This window comes from Lepidochelys kempii, chromosome 9 (genome assembly GCF_965140265.1).
Source record: "Lepidochelys kempii isolate rLepKem1 chromosome 9, rLepKem1.hap2, whole genome shotgun sequence".
NCBI classification, from domain to species: Eukaryota; Metazoa; Chordata; order Testudines; family Cheloniidae; genus Lepidochelys; species Lepidochelys kempii.
Window position 1 is genome coordinate 74,264,713 of NC_133264.1, and position 17,384 is coordinate 74,282,096.

The window sequence follows — 17,384 nt, forward strand, 5'->3', positions numbered from 1 at the left end:
ATACTTCTACATTTTTCTACCTCACAGGGATTTTGGTAAGAACTAGACTCACTGAGAAGCTTAAGTTACTTATATCTTTAGAATAATTTTCTTAGGAAGTAACAAACAAATCTCTGCTCTGGAAAAGCCTGTAACCTTGTGTGTGACTCAGTTGTGACTTATTTAAATAACAAATTTTGGATACTGCAATTAGTAAATTGATTTATCTATGATAAGCAAACAGGATTCCCTTTATGTTTACTACTTGGGCAAATAAAAATACATGCAATACAAATAAAAAATTAATAAGGTATATAACCATCATCACCCAGACCATTTTGCTTGCAGGTTATATCATTTCTCTGCCCCTCCCTTATTGGTATGACGACAATATAAATAATAATTGCAACCTTAACATTCTTAATATAGCTTTTTGTGTGTAAAGTCAAGCACTCAAAAGTTAAGAAATACCAGAAGCGGATCATGCCCAAGAAATTAATCAGATTTGTCTAGTGAATGTATTGTCTGTAAGACCTTTGCCCCATTTCTTGCAGAAGTTGGAAGAACTGATAATGGCCAATGCCACATGCTTCTGAGAGTTGGAAATATAGGGACACTGCGAACATAGGGTTGTACCCCTGACCATCTTGGCCATTAGCCATGCATGGACCTATGCTCCATGAATTTACCTAATTCTTTTTTGAACCCATTTATACACATCCTATGTGATCATGTAACTAAAGATAATCATAACGCACATGCACAGGGGTGTTGAATTAAAGTTGCACACACAACCTTATGGGGTCCAGCATAGTTTGAACATTTTGTCAATGGCTGTCACAGTATTTGCTGACCACAGAGTAATGAATGTTGATATTCAGAAATCTTGGATTCAGTTCCAGGTTCAGTAGGGGAGTAGGCTCTAGTGGTTATAATTCTTCTGTCACAGTCCCCCTGTGGTTTCTGTTCCGCCCCTCCAACCTAGGACTTCAGCCCCCAGCACTCACCTATAGCACCCCTCACTCCTGCCCCCATACTCTGGTTTGTGGCCCCCTCCCTACTCTTATCCACCACCACCCTCCTCCTCCCAAGCTATCTGTATCTGTTCCAGCTCAGCTTCAGTTCTTTCTCCTACACCTTTATCCCTTTTCTTCCCCTTCCCCCAGCTACTGTCTCCCTCCATTTGCCCCATCCCATAACTCCTGAAATCTCTTCCCCTGCTATTTCCTATCCCTCCCCTCTTTCACCTTCACCCCTCACATTCCAGTAAGATGGCTTCCTTCTTTTCCTCCACATTGCATTGGCACCAGAGCACATGAGAGACCATCTCCCCGCTCTCAGTTCTTGTGCCTAATGCCACAATGGCCTCAGGCAACCAGGAAAAGCAATTGTAGGAAAGGTCTGCTCAGACCCTGGAGCCTCAGGCTGACAGATGGTCCTTTTGGATAATATTGCTGCCAAACTCTAACAAGCCTCTATTGATCATGTGGCAACTGAGATTTTTTTCATAGGCCTATAACTTGGCTAAAATTGGGAAGATTTTCATAGGGACGATAAAAGGCCCATCTCTGAAACTAGGATGAGCTCCCTGCAAAATTTCAACTCCCAGCTGCAAAGGATGTATGTGCTTCAGCTTCTGAAATCATGATAAGAATTTTTTTTAAATGGACAAAATATAATATTTTCCTTAATTCTGTTATCAGAAACAGCTGAAGCATTTTATATGAAATTTTTAAAAAATTCAGTGTGAGCCAGACTGGCATGGGAAATTTGGGCCTGAATGGTTAAAGTTTGGAAAACTGAAAAGCTTTTACAATAGAAAGTGTTAGGCAACCTTAACTACCAACTCCACAAATAATAAATAAAATGAAATGAAATAAATTAAAATAATAGAGTTCCTGTTTTAGCACTTTCAAAGAACCAGGCCTGACATCTTAGTGGGCGAGGTGCTTTCACAGAGTAAAAGTTAGTTAGTTAGGATCCCCAATCAGGTGCAGCCAGAGAAATTGCCCTTGAAATTGTGAAAGTGATGAACGGAACAATATGTATTTATTGTTTCCTTCATAACTTTGTTTTTCCCCAACAGAACTGTTTTGTTGACCTTTTTTTTAGGTCTTCATTTTAAGTTTTGTGAAATAAAATTAATTAAAACATGTTTACTCCTCTGTTGCTTTAATTCTCAAAGTAGTATTTTTAAGTTAAATGTATATATTGCTAAAATTCTACTACTAATTAATTGTATCTACAATTATCTTAATTTCATTAAATTGTATTTTTATTTTACGTGGAATTGTCTGGTATCCAAAACACTAATTCAGATTTGTGACATGCCCTTTCCTACTTACAATACAGGAACTCCTCACTTAAAGTCAGGTTTCAGAATAGCAGCCGTGTTCGTCTGTATCCGCAAAAAAGAAAAGGAGTACTTGTGGCACCTTAGACTCTAACAAATTTATTTGAGCATAAACTTTCGTGAGCTACAGCTCACTTCATTGGATGCAACTTAAAAGTCTTAACTTAAAGTCATCTGGGTTAAGTTGCTGATCAATTAGGGAACAAGCTTGTTTAAGGTTGTACAATGCTCCCTTCTAACATCCTACCTGCTTTGTCCACTGCTTGCAAGAAGAGCAGCCCATTGCAGCTAGCTGGTGGGTGACTGGAACCAGGGTGGACCGGCAGCCCCCCTATAAGCTCCCCCAAGTTCCCTGTGCAGCAGCTGCCCAGCAGGCTATCAATTGCCGGCAGTTCAGCTGTCCCTCTCCCCACTGCCATGTGCTGCTCCTGCCCTCTCTGCCTTGGAGCTGCTCCCCAAGACTCTTGCTTGCTGTGGTGGGGGGAGGGGAAGAAGAGAGGGGCCTAATATCAGGGTGTCCCCCTGCTCCTGCACCCTGCTTACCCCATCTTCCATAGAGCAGGGGAAGGGAGGACAGGGACGGAGGGAGCTGCTGCCTTAGACAGCAGCTGCAGCCAGGTCTCAGCTTGCTGATCTAATTAACAAGGCAGTGTACTTCTGACCCACTCTTCACACTTAAAGGGGAAATGCGCATCTCTATCTCTCAAAAAACAGACTAACAGGGCTGCTACTCTGAAACCTGTCATTATACAGGGTGTGTCTCTGTCTGCCCTCCTTTCCTGCTGCCTTGTAGAGTGTGAGAGTTAACCCTTGATGGCTCAGCCAATTGCTAATTCATCATTTAGCAGTAAGGCTTTCCCTGGGCAATATCCCACCCTCTGACTCCTCCACCTCAACCAAGCTTCATAATCATCATCACTGTGTACCAGTATTAAATTGTTTGTTTAAAATTTATACGGTGTGTGTATAAAATATAGACTTTTGTCTGGTGAAAAAAATTTTCCTGGAACTTAACCCCCTCATTTACATTAAGCCTTATGGGGAAGTCGGATTTGCTTAACATCGTTTTGCTTAAAGTCGCATTTTTCAGGAAAATAACTACAACGTTAAGTGAGGAGTTCCTGTACATGCAACAAATTACACAAGGAAGATTATTACTATCATCATATGAATTACAATGGCACTTAGAGACTACAACCAAGATTAGAGTCCCATTGCGCTGGGCACTGGACAAAGAGTGAGAAACAGTCCCTGCCCGAAGAGATCACAATTAGAGCTGGTCAGGAATTTTGTGACAACACAGTTTTTCTATCAGAAAATGATGAGCCACTGAAACCGAAACCTTTTCCAGGAACATACCAGTTGCAGTGAAACTTAAGTCGTGAAAAGTTTCACAGTTCCAGGATGGAATCTCTCACCAAAACCAGAGGGAGAGATAAAAAGAGGCCAACAGCCCCATGGTTAGGGCACTTGCCTAGAATGCGGGAGATCAAGGTTCAAGTCCCTGCTCTGCCCGAGTAAGACCAGGGAATTGAATATCTTGGTATCCCACATACTAGATGAGTGCCCTAATGAAACACTATTGGGTATACTGAGATGGGTCTTTTCCATTGGAGCTATTCCACTTTGTAATAATTAAATGCTCGTTGGCCGAGTGACAGAGAAATTAGCTTTGTTGCCCAGTGGTTATGCAACTCATTTGAGAGGTGGGAGACCAGTACTAGATTGCCAATGGTGCCATATCCACAAACAAAGGTGGCCCTGGTGCCCGGATCGTCACTCCGCCCCAAGCCCCCACCTTCACTTGGTCTCTCCACCGATCCCCCCATGCAAGCAGCAAGCGGGGCCGTGGGGGGAAAGGCTGAGTGGGGGCGGGGCCTCGGGGCAGAGAATGGGTACAGTGCAGGTGCCAGGGCCCACACAAGGTTAATCTGGCTCTGTGGAAGACCCAGAGTTTTTAGACAAATTGCAACACCACGTTCCAGTGAAGATATTGTGCTGGGGTGCATGGTAACTAGCAATATCGGTTTGTAAACTTGATGAAGAGTAGCTCTTTCTGAAAATAAAACTAATTTTTTATATCTTTGTCCTTTGGAGTTGTTTTCAGTGGCCCTTGCTCTCTGGATTATTCAGGTACAGCAGCTACTAACAAGATACTTGGACTGGATGTGTGTAGAAATGTTTGAAACCATTTAAGGTACTTGATAGCTCCTGGCTGTGTTCTTTGAAGTAAGAGCCACAGATGATGGGGTTTGCCAAAGAGATCTTGCTGGCTCTCAAACCCCTCGTTAATTGGCATGGACAATTTTCCAGGCATCGACATGCATAAGTAGTCAACCAGCTTGTGGGATTTTTTCTCTGCTACCTCCAAAGTACCTCAAGAGTGTCTGCCATTCAGCACAGAAGTTCTATAGAAGACATCACCAGGTGTCCTACTGTTGATACCAATGTACCACATGAAGTATGGAGCTCCATGTGGGACAGTGCTTTTGCTCGGTGACTAGGCTCTCTGAGGATGTCAAAAGGACCTGATTTGGGCTGTGAACTACCCTTTGGTTGAGTACCTTGAGGAAATCTATCCCTCTTTTTACTAGATCACAGAGAGCATGATCTACACCTGTGCACACTGTGGGAAAGGTGTTTCTCTCTATCCTTTCCAGATGACTAAGTAGAGGCAGAATTAGCCACTCTCTGTTGGTCTCAGGAAGTGATGTGTTCTTTGAAGACTGAGCTCAGAGTTGAGCCACTGCTCACAGGTGCATGTAGGGAAGAAGCCTGATAGGACCCTTTTCCTCTCCCGCTTTGAGGAAGCTTTCATTGAGCACTCCAGGAGAAATAGCCTAAGGTGAGACTTTTTCACTTTCTGCATCCTCTTAGCAAAGGTATGGCAGATGGAGCCAAATACTGAGTATGTGGCCCTCTCCAAGGCAAACAGGGCACTTCTGGATGCCTGTTGTTCAGAGGAATAGCTGCATCACAAGAGGAGCACGTTCAGCCATCTCAGCTAGCTTCAAGTACCAGGGAATTCCATAACACTAAAAGTTCTTTTTTTTTTTTTTTAAATAGAGCCAATGGACATGAAAAAAATATGAAAAACTACACTCAGCACTATACTAACTACATAGACAAAAAGGATTTAAGTTGCACAGTGTGAAAGAGAACTGGACACTGTCAAGGATTCTGTCTTGGAACCAGGGATGGTGAAAAGGAACTGAGGGAAGGTTGGGCCTACTCTACCATTTATACCCTTGGATAGGGGGTACAAAGGCACCGACTGCACAGGCATGACCACAGCAGACATTGCTAGCCAAATAAATAAATCTCATACACATGGGGCACATGGGTACCAAAAGCAGAAAATGTGTGGACAGTTACCTGAGGATGACTGTACTTTGCAATTTCTCTGAAGCCAAAGGTTTCTAATGGTAATGTACTGACAGAAGTGGGCATTTTGCTAGTTACCAGACCTGTTAGCACCTTTGCATAGGGTATGAGCTCTCTTCCACTATGCTCTTCACTGGCACTAATAGGGCACTGACATGTTACTATGGGATAATTCTAAGAGACAGATTTCAGCATAGAGACTCAGACTGAAATCCTGGCCCTATTGAAGTCAATGGAAAAATTCTCATTGACTTCACTGGAGCCACAAAGCAAGTACAGACGGGTAACAGCATACTAATCAGAGGATGCATTTTCGTACAGGCGTATCTCAAATGTAGTCTCCCTTTATACTCAGCTATGATTTTACAGTCCCCCAAATTATTTTATACAGTTAATGAAAATATAAAAATGAAATATCTTGACTTTCTATTATAAAAGAAATGGTATAAATAGTCAAAGTAGCCTCAGCCTGACCTCTTTCTGTATACACAATATTTTACACACTTAATTCTGCACATTCAATGCAAACCCAAGTGTTCTTGGATTTAAAAATAGTTCTTAGCAAAAAGCAGTTCAAAAGATCAATGATTGTTTTCACTCAGATCTCATGCAAAAGTGGGTTTAAAAAAAAATCAATGTGTAAGTCACTAATGCCCTGACTTGTGTTTTATTTCATTATGGTTCTTTGAAAAAAGACCTTTAAGTTTAGTTTGCATTTCAGCATGATGCAGTGCACACAAGTATGTTTTCCCTTCATCTTCTCCATATAAACATTCACCACCTTTGGACTTTTAATTGTTATGTACTGTAGATATCAGCTGGGTCAAGAGCTATAATTGCTCTTGAAAATGTACTCAAATTTTCAGAAATTAATATGTTAATATTCCTTTAAGTGAGCTCTCTTGTAATTTATGACAAACACAATGAACATTCAAGCTGATATAGAGGAAACATCAAAGGCTGATAGCATCACATTAGGTTAGCAATGAAAAGCAAACCTAAAAGTTGCTAATATTCACACACTATGCCCATTTCTATATTAACAGAGTAAGACTGTTTAGAGAAAGCCTTTTTGCATCTAGACTGAAGTAACTCTATGCATTTAGAAATTTTAGATGTTTAATTATGTTTCTTGGTGAATTTGTTTTAAACTTTAAACAAACTGTGGCTAGACTGCCAACCTTATCCTTTTTAATGAATTTGTTCTTCAGGTGGAGGTTTCCAAATTCTCACTGTTCTAGCTATGACCATGTAAAATTTGGCATTTTACATTGAAATAAAGAAAAAAAATCTGTAAAACCTTTAGGCTACTGTCTACACTACCAGCCTTACAGCGTCACAGTTGTGCCTCTGTAAGGTCTCCTGACCACTCTATGCCGGTGGGAGACAGCTCTCCCACCAGCATAATTAAACACTCCCAATGAGTGGCAGTAGCTATGTCAGCTGCAGATGCTCTCCCACCATCATAGCGCTGCCCACACCAGCACCTTTTGTTGGTGAAACTTGTGTCAGTCAGGGGTATATTTTTTTGGTGTAGACAAAGCCTCAGTTTATCAGAATAATTTCAGTTGCTCGTACACTGCAGTAACCTCATACTCACAGTCCATTGTAATTTTGACTTTGACTTCAACAGGAGTGGGAACAAATCCATTGTGGATCTCAAATGTATATAAATTAAAATGGAAAGGAGCTTGGCATACTCATGAAGTCAGTCTTCAACAGGCTGAGAGAAGCCAGTGTGAATACATTAGCAACTGACCATGTACAGGATCCATAAAAGCAAAGGGAATCAAAAACAAGGACCTTGAATGTTTTAAGTAGGATTTTATATGGTTGCCAACTCAAAGCTAAAATATACTGATAAGATTTTTACTGAATGTTTTTTCATTGACAAAACAAATATATAATTATACATTAAATATAATTTCATATCTACTTTTTATTTCATTGTAAAATTTCTCTGTGGTTATAGGTCAATTTTTATCAAACCATTTTAAAAAGGAAAAATGTAGCTAGATAAATATACTCTATTAAATAACTTAATTTTTATTTAATTTGTTGAAATACAAAATCAATTACAACTCATTTTAAAAAAGTGAAGGCCTTTATGGTTTTAAAATACACTTATATTTATAGATAATTAGCAAACTTGTCATATTTGCAGACCAGACATACAGCAATGGGATGTTAATTAAACTGGTAGCTCTGGCAGGGACATTTTGGTTAAACTACAATATGACTGATATACCTCCCTCTACATTCAGATGTTCTTATATGTATTAAAAATGAACAAACAAAAGGACTTTCTTTTCTACATACCTCTCCCTAATCCACAACAAAGGAAGGAGAAAATCTGTCTCACTTACCTGGAAATTTTCATTCTGGGTAGGTGGATGGGTCCATAAATTCAGTAGTGATAGGTTCTTCAGTTTCCATACAGACTGCTACAAGAGGCAGAATCAGATATTTTGATTGGCTTGGCTAACTTTCCAGATAGCTCCTCTCACTGAAGAGCCCCTCCAGAGAGTCACTTCCAAAGCTTCTGTTATATCTGAATGAAACACCCCTTCTCGTATTAACAATAGCAGAAAATCTGCCCAACAACTACGAAGCAGAATTGCCCAACCTGACAAACATATAAACTGGGATAACCTTTAAGGTAATTGATAAACGGTAAGAATATGGGTATCCATCAGTTCTTCCCTAAAAAAACCACAAACACAGTACTATTGAGCAATCACCCCAGAGAAGGAATAAAAAAAAAGTACACAGTGGGATGAATTTATGAACCTGTTCTTCTACCCATAACAAAAATTTGCTGGTAAGTGATACAAATTTTCTCATTCTCACTTCAGAGGATGGGTCCATAAATTTAGTAGTGATGGGATTTCTGTAGCAGTACCCCTGCCATCAAATAGTTGGGTGGGCTAAGGGTGAGCTACAGCTTGCAGAACTTGCCTGCTGAAGTCTGCTTCATCTGACTGAAGACTATCAGTCTTGTAAAATTCAGTGAACTTATGCACCCAGCAAAACTGTCCATATGGTGCACTGGACCCATTTGTCCACGAGACTGCTGTTGCCTTAGCGGAATGGGCTGTAAGCTTGAAGGGGCAGGGGAGAATTATTCCTTAGCTTTACATTCCTTGGAAATTCCCTCCTGCACGGCCAACCTTCCCCCACCCCCACAATATACCTTGATGTAGAGCACCTGGAAGTTTTCTGTCCCCTAACCCTGTCGTGGATTAGAACAAACAAAGCAGAAGTTTTACTGAAGGACTTTGTTCTCTAACGCAAATCTTAATTGCCCTCCACAAGCCTAAGGTGTGTCAAACCTTTTCTTTCGGATGGGCTGGATTTGGGCAAAAAGCCGGGAGCAAAATCTCCTGGGATTAGTGGTGGAAGAAAATTATTGCAGGGATGGATGAAGGGTATATCTGTAGTACCACCCTTTCACTATGGGGAAATACCTGCCCCCACACATGCACACAATTCTGAGGGAGGACGGAGAGGGGGTTCCTAACAATGATACCCCTCACACAGGAGTCATGACCACTAGAAACCTTAATTATTAGGAAATATAGTGACATTTTGGAAAGAGCTTAGAAAACAGGACGTGAATACACATATAATGTTAGAAAAGATCCCATGGAGCTATGTTGTGAATGGAAGGAGGTCTGATTAAGGCAGGAGGTTTGAGGATTGTTCTTAAGTGACCTCTCAAAAACCAGGGAGCGAGGTTGAGAGATGCCAGGTTGCGATGGAACAGGTGGCCCTGTAATAGTAGATCCAGAGTGGTTCGTACTGTTGGTGGAGGGGACACAGATACCCGAGGTCTGAAAACCAGGGATGTCTGCACCAATGCAGAGCGATCAGAATCTCTTTAGTCTGTTGCCCTCATATCTATTAGATGGTGTGTGTTATCTTGGGGAAAAGAGGAAATGCATATAGCAGAGCTCTTGGCCATACCTGGCAAAAGCGTCAATTCCCTTAGCCGGACAATCTCTCCTCCTGGCATAGGAGCTGCTTGTCTTGGCATTGGAGCTGGATGCACAGAGATCCCAAGCTGGTTTCCCAGAGGTCTGGGATACACAGTTGAATACCTCTGGTGGAGGCACCATACCCCCTCGCCTCTGTTTTTGCAGCTGAGCTAATCCACTGTGGCATTCAGTTTCATTTTGATACACATGGTTTTAATTGACAAAATGTTTTTCTTTGCCTAACTGAAGAAGTTTATAGCTTCCACTTGGAACAAGCTCAACTGTGTGTCCCGCCCCCATCCATTTACATATGCCATGGCAGTCATGCTGACTGTGAATAAAGTATGTGTCTGGAGTTTAAGGTGTGTGCCTGCAGGTCTAGCCAAATTGCCCACAGTTCCAAAAAAGTTTATGGTGCAGTGAGATTCTGTTTGTAACCATTGATCTTTTACCATGTGTGATCTCTCCAGCCTGTAAGCTGGTGTCTCTCGATAGTTCTGCCAGGTAGATACCGTCCATGAATCATCCAGGATGTAACAATCACCTGACGGACCTGTTATTGTGGAGGGAAGACTTACAGTGTAAGAGTTGGAATTGCAAATGTGAAGAGGGAAGGTAAGTAGGTAGTACTGCAGACAACTGAGATGAAATTTTGCACATAAGAATAGGTATATGCATGAAATGAACCTGCCTAGAAGTCACAGTAAAACCTTCATGCAGGAGTGTGGACTATGAAGGATCTTGTATGTTTGCCTGTTTCTGGAGAGAAAGGCCCTGCAGAGCACGGTGTCCAGCCAAACTCCCAGGTGTGCTATTGTCTGTGCAGGGACGAGCTGGCTTTCCTCCAGATTGATTATAAGAACGCTTTGTTGAAGGATGTGTACTATCACTTGGGTATTCCCAACTGACTTCTGTAGGAAGGGGGCTATCAAAATGTCATTGAGGAAAATGGTATTAATGTACCCCTTTAACACAGGCTATTACACCCAAGATGTGTGACTACGTGGGGTCAGTGGCCATGCCAAAATGAAGGACTTCATACTGCATGTGCAGACTGCTGTAAGCAAACTTCAGAGGCAGTCTGTGGCCAAAGGATGAGAATGTGGAGACACGCCTCCTTCAGGTCCACAGAGATGAGGATATCCCCTGGGTGATAGCCTCCATGGTGAGCATGAGCAGTGTCCATATGGAACTTGTGGAAAGAGGGAGGAGTTATCTAGAGATTTAGCCCTGCAAATCAAAAACATCCAACTCTGCTTGCTATAAGATGGAGACTGAAGAATCCATCACTACTGAATTTATGGATCCATCCCACAAAGTGAGAACAATCCATGGCTACAATTGCAGGCAGCAGCATTTCTTCATTAAAAGAGAGTTTAGTGTACAAATTAAATTTGGGAGTGGAGTGGGGAGGGAGAATGCTGTCTGGCCTTATTAAAAATACATAACTTCACATTCCATTCAAAGTTTGTAGCATTTAATTTCTTTTGCTTTGGTTCTCAACTGAAGAAAAACATTATTGCAAGTATGTATGAGAAACTGCCATTTAAACTATTACAGTCCTTTCATATCACTGACATGACAGACCGGTAAAGACTACTGTCAGTACAATTTATTAGAGATTATAAATCTACCCATTAATTTTTGATACAGGAGAACATAATGATCCCCAAGGGAATTTTCAATCTGAAAAGCATCAAAGTGATGTGTTTTTGGAAACTCCTAATCCATAGATTGACAAAATCCACAACTTCTCTGGAGCTACAGTCTATATTAAGTCATTACCTACTTTGGGAGTTTTAACCTGTGGATTACTGATATGTTACAAAGTTAAATAGCCTCTAAAGTAAATTGTGACAATGACAGTTCATACAGTATACTTTAAAAATGTTTGATAATCCACTTAATTACAACACAAAAGAAAATATTTAAACCTAGTAAGCAATAATATGAAGATAGTTAATGAGCATTTACAATAGCCACTTTTAAACCTGAATTTCTCAGCAGTTTTGCTTTTTTCTAATACTCTGAACTCAAAAGACACTAGGCCACATGATGGAATAGAATCTTGTATATTTTCATGTTTTAGATCAAAGCTGTCTGTGTGTGATACTGGTTCAGCACACATCCAAGACCATTATTTTAGATTATGGTCCTTTAAGGATGACTTTTTAAAAAAAACAGTATTGGAAAGTTAAAATGTAATGTTTTGGATTAATATTCTTTAATGATTCTATTTCTATTTCAGTAGCTCCCTCTTATGCTAGGCACTGTACAGAACAGAATGAGACAGTTCCTGCCACAAAAGGGTGCAGTCTAAAGCCCTGATTCCTGCAAGTGCACTTCACAGAATCAGGGCCAAAGAGGGAAAGTGGCATAATAAAGGTGGAGACAGAGAATCAAATATCAGTTAAATAAAAAAAAAAAAATCAGTTCTCCTATGCATATAAACATTGTTTTCCCCCTTGTTGGAGTATTTCGTAATGGTTACTACCTCAATTCTCGGTCCTCAGAATAGGATTCCATCCTTCACACTCAGCTCATCTTTGATTTGAAAAAATGGTTCTGCTCCTACTGGTACTTGGCTTTTGTCTTTTAGCCACCCTCCTAATATCCCTCTCTTAACTGCCTGTCCTTTGATGTTCTTTTCCATTGCCTCTTTGATTCCCAGCAGCTTTGCTGTTGAAACTAGGGGATTAAATCGATTAACATGCTGCACTATGTCCTGATCCCCTTCTCCCAACTCGCTGATGCTAGGTATATACGCCCTGCTCAGGCTGTCAGCTAACACCAATGATCATCCTGGACAATATCTTATCTCTACCTGATAGCGCTTCAGGTTCATCAACATGTGCTGCAATCTCTTTGGAGCACAAAGAAGGGGCTTTGCCTTGATTGTCTCTAGAGGTTTGTGGTCTGATGTCACTATTACTAGCTGATCATGGGTGAACTGATGGAACAATTCCACTCCAAATACCACAGCCAGAAGCTCTTATTCTATTTGGGCATACCTCTGTTCAGTCTCTGACAGGGCTCTGACTGCTGGCATAAGCTACCCACTGCTCCTGCAAAAGAGCTACACCAAATACTTTCTCTGATGCATCACACTGGAGTGTCAGCGGCTCTTCTGACTGGTAATACTTCAGAACAGGGGCATTCGTTAGCATCTGTTTCAGCATGTCAAATGCTTGTGGTTGGGAACCTGACTAGTCCCACTCAAAATCCTGCCTTGTGAGTGGACAAATGGATTCCACTTCTGCAGCCAGGTGTGACAGAACTTGGACAGAAAATGTATCACTCCTACGAAGGGCTATATTGCTTTCGCATCCACTGCAGTTAGCATGCCTCTGGCTGCCTTTGTCTTGCTGGGATCTCCTTGCAGTTCTGCTGCTGAGAATTCAATGTATGGTCACCTCATGCTGACTGAGTTACATTTTTTCTGGGTTGAGTTTTACATTCTTGCCCTGCAACACTGTAGAAAACCTTGTAGTTTTCAGCTATATTTTCACTTGGCTTCTGTATCACTGCTACCTTCAACTACCAATGACGATATCATCTGCAATTATTTTCATCCCATACAGCCCTTGGGTGAGTCTTCTTTAGAACAGCTTCTGTGCTCGGTTTCTGCATGTGCAGCCACCTGTAGCAACCAAATGGGTGTTGCAAAGGCTGTCAAGCATGCTGGATTCTTTATCCAGGGTTATGTGCCAAAAAACATTTTTCATATCACGGACAGCAAAGATTCTGCTTTCGAAAGTTCTTTCAAGATATCTTCAATGGTGCGCAGTGAACAGTAGCATCTTGTCAATGCCTCGTTCAGTGGCTTTGGAGCTATGCAGATGTGTAATTTCCCTGATGGCTTCTTTATCATCATTATGCTGCTTTCCAAGGCTGTACTGATCTCTACAAGTACTATACCACCTCTGCTCTGCAGAGTTTTGAGCTTCCTGAGTGCTGGATTACATAGTGGCACTGGAATTTTCCTTTACAGCAAGCACACAGATTGCACTGTGAAGTGTACTTCCAGTTGCAGTTTTCCTTCGAGGCACTGGCCACCTTTGAAAACATCCCTGTGTGCTTTTAAAATTATCTCCATTGTCTATGGGAACTTCCTCTTTTGCTTCTTACACTGCAACTATAACATTCTGATGCCCCACCCTGATCAGATCCCTGGCTTGTATGGCCATATCCCCCAAGAGAGCTGTGTAATGCTCACCATCCACCACCACAAAGTTCAATTGGTACGGTCATTTATTTAAACCCTGTGCACTGCTCTATGTGGTTGAGTTGCTTCCAGACTAACTTCACCTATTCCCTGTTCCCCTGGTGTCCCCTCAATAATAGCCCATCCAGGGAACATGACCCAAGTTTCGCTGATCATGATACACCATCCTCCACACAGTTTTATTTTCAACAAATACAGCTACACGCAGACTACTGAACATGTGCCATAGCCATGGCACTCGCCTGTACCTCCATGATTCATTCACCAAACTGCATGAGACTCATGGGAACCTCTGCATGCTGCAATGCCCTATGGTCATGACACTTCACACTAATTCCACTATGTAACCCACATGCACCCCACATTCCTGATTTGCTGACCCTTGATTGCATCAAGAGACTCACACACCATGTCACCTGACCTCAATACCATGATGCTCTCCCATATACTCTTCACCAAAACTACTCAGGTGCATTTTACCACACAGTTATGACACATGGCCCAAGCCAGTTATCCCCACACAATTCAGGTGCATAATACCTTCTTCAATGATGCACTCCGTGAACCCCCTCTGCTCCCTTTGCCCCATGGCTTGATGTACCCCCATGCCGTCAGCCCCCTTTACACTATGATGCACCGCCATCCCCATTATATGCCCTCAGTGCCCTCTGGTATACCCACAGTCCCTATGGTGCACCCCCATGGCTGCTTGCCCTATTTATTACATGACGCACTTCCCTTCTGTTCCCTGTAATGCAACACATACCTAACAATTGTCCACCAATCCCATACAATCCATAATCCCATGATACTCCCCTATATTGCCTTGCACAGGCTACAGCATAGTCCTTGTCAATTATCATGTGAGTTAGGGTGCCCTGCCCAGGGGGTGGCAGAGGAGTCAGAGCACCCTTCTTTGGAGATGGAAGGTTGAGCTCCCTGTGAGAGATTCCTTCCCATCCCAGTGCACTACTCAGTACAATCTCCTCTTTAGAAAAAATCAGTCACACGTCTGCTTTTGAATTATCACATTCCATCTCAATTTCCAGGTGGAGTGGTCTAGTTCTGGTCATGTTAATATGGAGTTATGTGGCTAACAAAGAAAAGCTAGCTTCAAATGTATCTGTTGTAAGACTAGTGTCTTTCCTCTGGTACAATATCATTCATACTAAGATTTAGGTCAGGCATATGCAGAGTACCAAAACACTTTACTAAGACAGGGAATAAAGGGAGAATGATCTAGCACAGCTTTCATTAAGAACAGGGCAAATTTGAGCATTATCATTTAAAAGGCATATAAAAATGTAGGTACTGGTTTTTGCATTTAACAATTTGCTGACTCCCCAGAGTCAGGGCACACTGAAATTAACATTTACACTTCAGCTCCACCTTTATGTATAACTATTCACCTGGAACGGAAGATCAGAATTATGTATCATTTCATGTTCCTGTCCTATTCCTCAACAAAGTAATAAGCATGAAGATTGTAATCGGATTACATTTCATGGCTCATTCTTGCCATACTGCTTGACTTATTCTATCTACATATGCCTTTGCTTTTTTTTTTTCCTATGAAAGTCAGTTTAAAGAAAAATATCTTAATTAAAAACGCCTTCACACACCTTATGGAAGAGTCCTGTAGAATTTCACTGAGATCAGAACAATAGGGTCCACAGAAATTTAATATTACTTTAAAAAAACCTATTGAATTTAACAAGAGAATACATTTTTTTCTGTAGAAGATTTTAAACCATCCCATAGAATTTAAATGATAATTATCTCTCTGCTATAGAGAATTCTACAAGTTATTTTTTTTAATTAGGAAAAAATTATCACATGCTATTAAATCTTATAGGACTTTTCCATACTGCATATCTGGCTATCTATACACTACATATTTTTGCAAGGAGCTACATACAGCAAGGGATGGACATCTGCAGGCTAATAATTTACTGACATGTGCCCAGATGAAAAATCCAAAATTACTATATCCCTACAATGCATGGGCAAAAGCCAGTGTATACAGAAAATGAATTCAATTGGCTGCTTAAAGAACAAAACTATATATTCAAATTTATTATAATTTTCATTAGAAAGGTATTGTCATTTTGTGGAAGTTATTCTGGTGAAGCCATAAGGAAAAAAGAGGGGGCCTGCCATTATCAAATCAGGATATTATCCCTTAATGCATCCTCCTCAAAGGCCAAAGTCATAATAACTGAATACTAAAGAGATTACAATTCAAGAAACAAACAAATATCTAATACTGTAGTTCATAAGACATGTTCACATTTTCTTTGATATCATAAAAGTATGTACCTAATGATAGGATAGTAATGTATTTGACTTTTATTATCTGCAATGAATTATTTTAATCCCTTGCTTCCAGGGACACATCTCTCTTTCTTGCCTAGCTGTCTCTCAATTTACAATATTTCCAGAGTATTTTTTCTCCTCCGCACACTAAAAAAGAACATGTGATGCTTCCTAAGGGTCAGGGAGATGGCATTTTAGAAGCAGAGAAACAAATGAGCGCTTAAGTGTTTTGGGGGTGAGGGGACCCCTGTAATGGTCTACTTTCCTAAGCTAAACCATGCTAAATTTTAGCATCTGTCAACATCTGCAAAACACCACCACATCATCTAAACTCTCCTCTTTGTTTTTTTCAACTATAGCTGAAGGACAACAAAAATACTTAAGATGTGGCAGGATTTATGGATGATGCGAGACTGCAAAAACTAAGATAATTTAGCCTAGAAAGGAGAAGTGTTAGAGGGGATTTACTTCAGATATTGAAAGCTATGGTGACTACTCTTCAGTCCCTCATTTTCATGTTGCCTATAATGCACAAAAAGTATCAGTTGAGGAAATGAATGGTTGGGAAATGTAGAACAAATGAAAGTGATATAGGACATCACCCCATGGAATTCATTGCTGCACAAGGTCACTAAGTCAGATAACGTGATTGCATTTTTTAAAAGGCTACTGTAGAACCTCAGAGTTATGAGCACCTCAGGAATGGAGGTTGTTCGTAACTATGAAATGTTCGTAACTCTGAACAAAATGTTATGGTTGTTCTTTTAAAAGTTTACAGCTGAATATTAACTAAATGTAGCATTTTTCTTCTGCATAATAATAAAGCGGTTTTCCTTTTTTTTTCAGTTGTTTATATTTAGACACATTACTGAACTGTATTTGCCTTTTGGGGGGGGGGGGCAGGCGTTCCTGCTGCTGCCTGATTGTGTACTGCTGGTTCCAAATGTGGTGTGTGGTTGACTGGTCAGTTCGCAACTCTGATGTTCGTAACTCTGAGGTTCTATTGTACATCGTTTTATAACCTGTAATCTATAATAATTAGCACTGTCGAACAATTACAAAAATTTAACTGTGATTAATTGCACAATTAATTGCACTGTTAAACAACAGAGTACCATTTATTTAAATATTTTTGGATGTTTTCTACGTT

The 17,384-nt window shown here is 40.8% G+C and overlaps 1 protein-coding gene across 1 annotated transcript in view; it reads right to left on the reverse strand.

Moving 5' to 3' along the window:
* Positions 1 to 17,384, reverse strand: part of LOC140917643 (connector enhancer of kinase suppressor of ras 2-like) — a 463,215-nt gene that overhangs the window by 292,039 nt on the left and 153,792 nt on the right. Inside the window, exon 6 of the mRNA XM_073360900.1 lies at positions 8,083 to 8,160. Coding sequence (XP_073217001.1) covers positions 8,083 to 8,160 — 78 coding nt within the window. The remainder of the gene's footprint in view (positions 1 to 8,082; positions 8,161 to 17,384) is intronic.